Raw genomic sequence first — 8,351 nt, forward strand, 5'->3', positions numbered from 1 at the left:
ATGGCGAGAACGTGCGTGTGGATGCAATGCTTTCTGAATGCAGTGTGGGGGCGTGGCTAGATAAGGGATGGAGTGGCAACGTCGCTCTCTTTTGCTCATATGCCATGTCCACGACTTGAGGAAATGAAACCTTTGTATAAAAAACATTGCTTTGATTTTTAACTCAGTGGTGATGTGTGACAAAAAATTATGATATAATTATATGTGGCAACATTATAAAACTATAAAACAAAATTTAGAATAAAATAAAATCATAAAATACTTGTATGTGGCAACACAGGGAGAATCCCCGTGCTCCGCCTTAACGGCCAGTTTTCGATGCATCGAGTATAGATATGAATTTACACAGGGTACCAAAGTCATCATTTATGCTGATGACATACTTATTCAATGTGATACACCTAAAACACTTAGCAAGGCTGTGAATGAGCTTGAACAACTGTGTACATACATGGGGCTTGTCATAAATGAAATCAAAACTAAGTTTCAAGCTAAACAGAAATAGTGTAGGAAATCTATTGTAAATGGTGTAAAAATTGAACGTGTCCTTAACTACAAATATTTGGGTGTACAATTAGGTTATAGAAATGCTAATTATTGTATTGAATTTGTTAAAAATATGTGTGTATCAAGGCTAGTCCCTCTCAAAGTTTTAGCTAAGAGAGGGTCAGGTGTTGGTGTATCTATACTTTGTATGTTTTATATATATGTGATACGTTCCCTCATAGATTATGCTTCACTTGTGTTGGTGCAATTCAATACACAACTTAAATGCTTAGAAGTCATACAAAATAAGGCAATGAGAATAATTTTAGGATGTGCTACAACAACTAAGATAGAGGTATTAAGAAGAGTTAAGATTACCCTGTATTACGAGTATTTTAAGAATAGAAGAAATAACGAGTCAAACTGTATGTCGTATAGTGTGTAATGGTACAAACTCTCTCCAAAGAGATATATTAGCATTATATAATGATAATGGTGTAACTAACAACCCATATCTTCACAAAATATGTAAGGTTCTAAGAAAATTTGATATTATGGACGAATATAATGCCCTCATAAAAATAACTACTAGACCACCTGGAATCCATATAATGTAAAAATTGACATTGAAAAGATAAGTAAACCAAAGGAACAATGGTGTAAATACGAATTAAAAGCACATTTTCTTGATAAGTTGTCACAATACCCACGTAGAAAGGTGGTACATGTGTACTGTGATGGGTCAGTTGAGGGTACCAAGACAGGATGTGGGGTGTTTGTAAGGGAACATTCTTCCTCTGAAGAGTTTCAAGATTATGAAATTTCAAAAAGACTACCAAATAATTTGTCATCAACCAGAACTGAACGGTATGCTATATTAGAAGGCTTACATGCTATTTTGAGTATGGGTAAAAATTTATACTTTTTTGTCGATAGTCAGAGTGCATTATATGAACTTGTGTCTTCCTCTCCAGCTGATTGTGATATTCTTAACAGATGTTTAAATGCTATATATAACCTGGAGAAAAACAATACTCACATTCATTTTGTATGGGTACCATCCCATATAGGATTGTATTTTAATGAAAAACTAGATAGTCTTGCTCGATGTGCAATTAGAGATGTTAACAATATACCTGGTAATGAATGCACATATAGACATATATGGTCAATAATAAGATAAAATGTTATTGCTAGCATGGATATAGACCTAGATAAATGTTGTGAGATGGGTAGTGTAAGTAATAAGCATTATAAGGCAATATCAAATAATACAGAGGAATATCCATATGGTAGACATAGATCCCAAATGGATTAATACACTATGATACTCAGGCTGGGATATGAATATTACTGGGAGGTGTACAGGGAAGCAGAACCTGAGCCCTGTACTTTATGTGCAAGGCCGGGAGGACATTCACTACAACATTATGTACAGTATTGCCCAGTAATCGATTAATTTAGACCACAGGGACAGTGGAACCTCATTGAGCTCATATGCTGTTTCATAGATAATGATATCTTCAGTGGCGGCTCGTCAATAGGGGCTGTAAGACTGCAGCCACCCCAGTGGATTTCTAGGATTCACGAAAATAATGTTAATTTATTTATGTTTGACTATCATTCACATAAAACACCCATTCTCATATATTTATATGAAAAATATACTGCAAAACAATGAGGAAGTGCTTAAATTATTTACTATTTAATTATGCGAAAGCGGGGAGAAGGGGAGAGGCTTCCCGAGCGGTATGGAGAGTATGGACTGCCTAGCAATGCATGCAGTCTTGGCTCAGCTAGCCTCAGTCGTTGGGCGCATCTTGGCGAGTACAAAAATCAAATTACTTTGGCCTGATTTGACTTCTGGTCAAAACAAACCCAAAGTGTGATACCGAGAATTTGACTTTAAAACCTCTCGAAAACACAAATAAGTGAAATCAGGCCAAAGTCATTTGACTTTTATACTCGCCAAAATGCGCCTATATGGAGAGTGTGGACTGCCTGGCACGCAGTCTTGTCTCAACTTTTTTTGTGAATGGGTGTGTGTTCTTGCGTCACTCTTATTTTCGATCGTGTTTTTCAATTTGCCATGTATGATTTTAGTGTCGTCCAAACTTGGATATTTTAGAATTTACTACATTGTAGGTGCAATATTTAATTTTTCATCCAAATTAATTACTTGTTAGTATAGCTTATTTCAAGAAAGTTAAACATTATCTATGATAACAAATATTACTATTTCAAGACAAATTAAATACTGTATGTAATAAATTTTAAAAAGTCGAAGTTTCGTGAACACTACACATAGATTAATGCTAATTTCTAATCAAAATTTGAGTTGATTATTACATTATTTTTACTATCGATTGTGTTACATAGGTTAAACATTATCTATAATAACTAATATTACTACCTATAGTTACTCGGTAAACATGAAGTAAAATGATTATAAATAATCCTTCCAGTTATCCTTCAATCATCACCATGGCAACCAAGGATAGAATTCGGTCTATAAAAGAAGGTTAATTAAATATTGTTATTAATTGAATATTGATCAAAGTATTGATGTCATTTGAATATAATCTGAATTAATAATTTATACTGTTAGTAATTAGTCAATCAGATAAGAATAAATATGAGAATAAATATTAACCAATCAAAATTTGTTTGACAAATTTTTGCTTTTTAATTTGGGCGAGTTTGATAGAAATTGCCAACCAAATTGAACAACTGTCGCTGAACCTCCGATTTAGCAACTTACCAAGTATCGCTGAACCTCCGACAGTTTAATAGTTTCGGTATTTTTCTTCTTTTCACAGGTAGGCCTAGCATTATTTTGCAAAATGGCACAAGAAGCAAAGACGGTTTCTGCATTGAAAGAACTCAATTTTTCACAGTTAACACTTCAAGAGAAGGTAGCAATTAAACAAGCAGGTCGCTCATTACCAGAAATTAAAATTGAACAAAAAGGAGTAAGCCACAACAAGAGGTATATTCGTAATTCTAATTGTGATTGGTACCAAAGGAAAACATGGCTCTGTGGATGTGAAGTTAAGAATGCACTATTTTGCTTTCCATGTCTGTTGTTTGGAGGCAATTCAGTATGGTCCAAAGATGGTTTTACATGCATAAAGAGCTTGGAAGAAAAAACAGAGAAACACGAAAATATCAAGAAGCATATTCATAATGCCATTTCTCTATCTGTTCTTGACAGTGTAAATATCAAAGAAAGACTTAGTGAGTCATACAGACTTTCAGTGAATGCACATAATAAGAAGGTTACCAATAATCGTGAAATTTTGTCCAAGACATTTTGAGCTACCTTTGCGTGGACATGATGAAACTGATGACTGCTAATCCAGGTGTATTTAGAGGACTGACAAATCATGCATCACAATTAGATCCAGATTTGCGGACCCATTCAGAAAGTAAAGCAGTCTTCAAAGGTGTCTCCAAGATTATTCAGAATAAAATTCTCGATTGTCTACTGCAAATATATCGTGATCAGATCAGAAAAGAAATGAAAGAAGCTCCCTTTGCTGCTGTTATGGCAGACGACACTACAGACGTTTCAGAACACACTCAAATGGTTATTGTTCTAAGATACTTGCTACGTGAAGAGGTTGTTGAGAGATTTTGCGGATTTTTCACTCCAGAAAATCAAACAGCGGATGGGTTATCGAAATGCATCCTTGATCAGTTAAACACAGTCCTTGAAGGGAATGCAGAAAAACTGATTGCTCAAACAATTGATGGTGCAAGTGTTATGAAAGGTAAGAAGGTGTTTAGGCTAAAATCAAATCAGTGTACAATAACGCCCATTTAATTCACCGTTATGCCCACCAACTTAATATTATTATGCAAAATGCTGCAAGTGTTACACAGGGTTCATGAATATTTTTCTCTAACCTTTCGGGCAGAGCCGCATTTTTTTTCAAGGTCACCTCTACGTTTAAATGTTCTTACAAAGCACATGACTAGCCGTATTCCACGCCCATCTTCTACAAGGTGGAACTTTCATAGTCACACTGTCAACAAGGTTTATGAACATTTTGAACCCTTAAAAAATGCATGGAGGAAATACAGAGTACATCAAATGCTACTATAACCATACAAGAAGCAACAGGTATTTTGAACACCCTGAATGATGAAAATTTTAAGTTTTGGTTGGAGCTTTTCCACCAGATAATGCCTCATGTAGAAGTGATTTTTTACCAAATGCAGTGTAGAGACATTGATGTGACTAAAGCACATGAGTTTATTACAAACTTCAAAAGGGCCATTTCTGAAATAAGAAATTCCAAATACTGTGAAAATCCCACAAAAACACTCATGGCTGAAGCAAAAGAAGTGTGTGACTGTGTGTGTGCTGACATAGCTGAGAGATTTTCTTTCACTAAACAATTAGTAGCTGCTAAATTGTTCAACAAAGACTGTTTCACTAACTTCAAGCAAAAAGTTACTTTAGAAGAAGTTGAAATAGCCACTGAAGCTTATCCCATGATTGCCAAAGAAAGACTTTTGACTGAACTTAGAGTATTCTATGACAGAAATGATTTGCATGATTTTTCCAAATTGAGTGAACTATTAAAGATTGTGAATGAAAATAACATAGGTGATGTACTCTGTGAATTGACAAAACTTAAAAAAATTCTTTTGACTATGCCAATGACTACAGCAGAGCCCGAACGTTGTTTTTTTAACCCTGAGGAAGGTCAAAACTTTCTTAAGGAGCACTATGAAGCAGGAGAGGCTAAATGTACTTGCCATGATTTCAATAGAGAAGGTTTATATCAATGATATGTCAGGTCTAAATGAAAAAGTTTCTGATCTGTTTGCACAAAACAAGAACAGGAGAATGGACTTTCTTTTCAAATAGCCTAAGTCTACCCTGAGGAAGTCAAGCATTTACTGGTAAGACCTAAATAATTGAATAATTATCTATCTATATAATCTATCAATCAATGGTATGCTAAACAATAACAAAAACATTTAAGATTTTATTTGTGTCTGATTGTGAGACAGCCACCCCCCCCCCCCATCAATAACAGTCACGAGCCGCCACTGGATATCTTAACTAAGATTATTAAAAAACATCCGATGTTTGCTTTCAGGTGGTAAATACAACACTGATATTGTAATGTAATTTATGTAAACATTTTGACAAAACTGTAATATACAAATTGGATATAAAATGTATAGGGGTTAGTTGGCAAGACCCAACTCTCTCCTTTGTTGTATATCAACAATAAACTTATTGAATTGAAAATGAAAAATAAAACAAGACAAAATCAAACAATAAAGATAGAATGGAAAAAACATAAAAACAGATAAAATGAAATAAAATGAGATGAATAAGTATAGAAAATATATAATTCAGTTACAAATAAAGTAATCAGAAATTATGCTTACCTTCACATACCGTACCACAGCCAGTGGAGCGACAAATTAAGTTTTGAGGACAGGGCAATTCGGGACCACATTCATGAATGCATATACCAATTTGACCTGGGGGAATGGACGGGTATCCATTGTTAGGACCTTCTGCCAGAGGAAAATATAATGGCAGATTTTGATAATTAGAATTAATGGCTAATCAAGTTAACGATAGTAATACTATTGGCAAACCAATAAGTAAAATAAGAATAACAGACTTGTCTAAGAACTGATGGGAATATAATCATAATAGTCAAGTTGAAAACGAGGACTACTACACCTTTTTTTTTGTAGTTGTTGACATTAGTTTACCAGCGCCTCTATGTAGACAATCACTCGCCGCTTTCGTTTGTTATTTAGCATTCTGTTAGCTGATTTAGTTAGTCGAGGGTAGGAGGATGTGCGCGAAGATGGTATGTGGGACAAAGGATGGTAGGGAAAAGAAGAAAGGGCAGTGAGTGGTCGGATGAAGTGGTGAAGGCGGTGGTGGAATAGAAGGGACGAGCGTATGAGGATTGGTTGCCGTTAGGTGGGACAAGGGAAGTATAAGACGTACCAAATTATGAAAGCAGAAGGCAAGGTGAGGGAACCAAAGAGGAGAGCAAATGTAAAATGGGATAAGAGTTTCACAGATAAGTTTGAAAAAGAATAAAGATATCTTTGGGAAAGAAGTGAAGAGAGTGAGTTAGGGTGAAAGTCAAGGGGTGAAAAAAATATCTCTCACACACACACACGCGCACACACACACACACACACACACACACACACACACACACACACACACACACACACACGTCGGTCGAGGTGACAGCGAAGTTCGGACTCCGGAGTTATCCAAGGATATCAAGGATCACAACGACAAGGAAGTACCTGTGCCGACTACGGAATAAACATGCCCAAACTTTTCCAAGCTTATACCAGGCTGTCAAAAAAAATTGTGTTAAGGAATCTGTGCGGGAATTTCATCGAAAGGTGAAAGTTCAATGATTCTCTACGAAACAACGAAGATTTTCAATATTCCGATGAAATGTTTGACAGTCTTGAACTTTTTGATGGACAAAGTGAAGACAGTGTTTCTGAAGGTTTTATGAAGCATTACTTTGTCGGGTACAACTGGGCGTAGCCCGGGCGCGAAGCGAACAGCACCGCAGTTCAAGCACCCACCAAAGGAGGAATACAGGGCAAACTACTTAAATGGATGGAAGACATTTTGCAAGGAAGAAAAATGAGAGTAGTGATAAGAGACAAACACTCAAATTGGGATGAAGTAATAAGTGGTGTTCCACAAGCAACAGTTCTGGCCCCAATAATGTTTGCTATATATATTAATGATATGGATGAAGAAACTAAAAGTTATATGAGCTTCTTTGCAGATGATGCAAAACTGTTAAAAAAGTGAACATTGAAGAAGATTGTGAGTCGCTACAGAATGATCTAAATAAAGTCTAGGAATGGAGTAGGAAGTGGGAGTTGGAATTCAATACTAAGAAGTGTAGTATAATGGAATTTGGAAAAAGCAAAAAAAAGAATAATAGGATCATATAAATTGGGAGAAGAAGGAATAAAAAAGTATAAAATGAGAAGGACCTGGGAGTCATTATTATGAATAATATGTCACCTGAAAAACATATAAACAAGATTTTTGGAGAAACTTATAATTTAATAAGAACAATCAAAGTGGCATTTACATACCTGGATGAAGAAATGGTGAAGAAAATACTAATCACTTTGATAAGACCAAGATTGGAATATGCAGCAACGATATGGTCACCAAGTACAAAAAAAAACTGTATAACAAAACTTGAAATAATACAAAGAGCAATTACAAAATTGGTACCAACACTCTCAAAACTATAATATGAAGAGAGACTAGCAAAACTTGAACTACAGACACTAGAGCAAAGAGGAGAGAGAGGAGATTTGATAACTATTTACAGAATCATGAAAGACATAGAAATTATTGATAGAGAGTATCTAATAAAATGCAATGATAGAAATACAAGAGGACACGGAAAGAAAATCAAGAAAGACAGCTGTAGAAAAGATCTGATAAAGAACAGTTTTCCCCACAGAGTAATAGACATTTGGAACAAGTTAGATGAGAAATTAGTGTGTGCAAAAACAATACATGAATTTAAAAATAGTTGAGATAAAATGAGATATGAAGACGGGACACCATGAGCATAGCTCCCCTTCTCGTAAAATACAACTAGGTAAATATACGTAGACGGATTCACGGCGAAGATTGGAGCTCCGAAGAAGAAGGGAAATTTTCGTGAATCTCAACAACGAGGAAGTACCTTTTTGTATTTATAGGGAAGGTGGAAAGCTCGTGGTGTAGTGGGAAGGTGATGGAAAAGGAGAAGGGGAGGGATTACTGAGGAAAATGGAAGGAAATGAGGAGGGCGGCGCACGGGCGCCACTTGACC

General features: G+C 35.6%; 1 protein-coding gene across 1 annotated transcript; it reads left to right on the forward strand.

Annotated features, from left to right (window-relative positions):
- Positions 1-3,823: 3,823 nt before the first annotated feature.
- LOC143023976 (uncharacterized) lies at positions 3,824-5,286 on the forward strand. The gene is made up of 3 exons (XM_076182660.1): positions 3,824-4,259; positions 4,407-4,525; positions 4,711-5,286. The coding sequence occupies exons 1-3, from the start codon at positions 3,824-3,826 to the stop codon at positions 5,284-5,286; spliced, it is 1,131 nt and encodes a 376-aa protein (XP_076038775.1).
- Positions 5,287-8,351: the final 3,065 nt, after the last annotated feature.

Source organism: Oratosquilla oratoria, unplaced genomic scaffold, assembly GCF_046742065.1.
Source record: "Oratosquilla oratoria isolate Oo_2021 unplaced genomic scaffold, ASM4674206v1 SCAFFOLD74, whole genome shotgun sequence".
NCBI classification, from domain to species: domain Eukaryota; kingdom Metazoa; phylum Arthropoda; class Malacostraca; order Stomatopoda; family Squillidae; genus Oratosquilla; species Oratosquilla oratoria.

Bases quoted from the DNA above. Each gene is read 5' to 3' on its own strand.
- LOC143023976 (XM_076182660.1), top strand. From the start codon at position 3,824: ATGAAACTGATGACTGCTAATCCAGGTGTATTTAGAGGACTGACAAAT. The intron at 4,260-4,406 runs GTAAGAAGGTGT...CCTTTCGGGCAG, and splicing joins TGGTGCAAGTGTTATGAAAG to AGCCGCATTTTTTTTCAAGG. The intron at 4,526-4,710 runs GTTTATGAACAT...TACCAAATGCAG, and splicing joins ATAGTCACACTGTCAACAAG to TGTAGAGACATTGATGTGAC.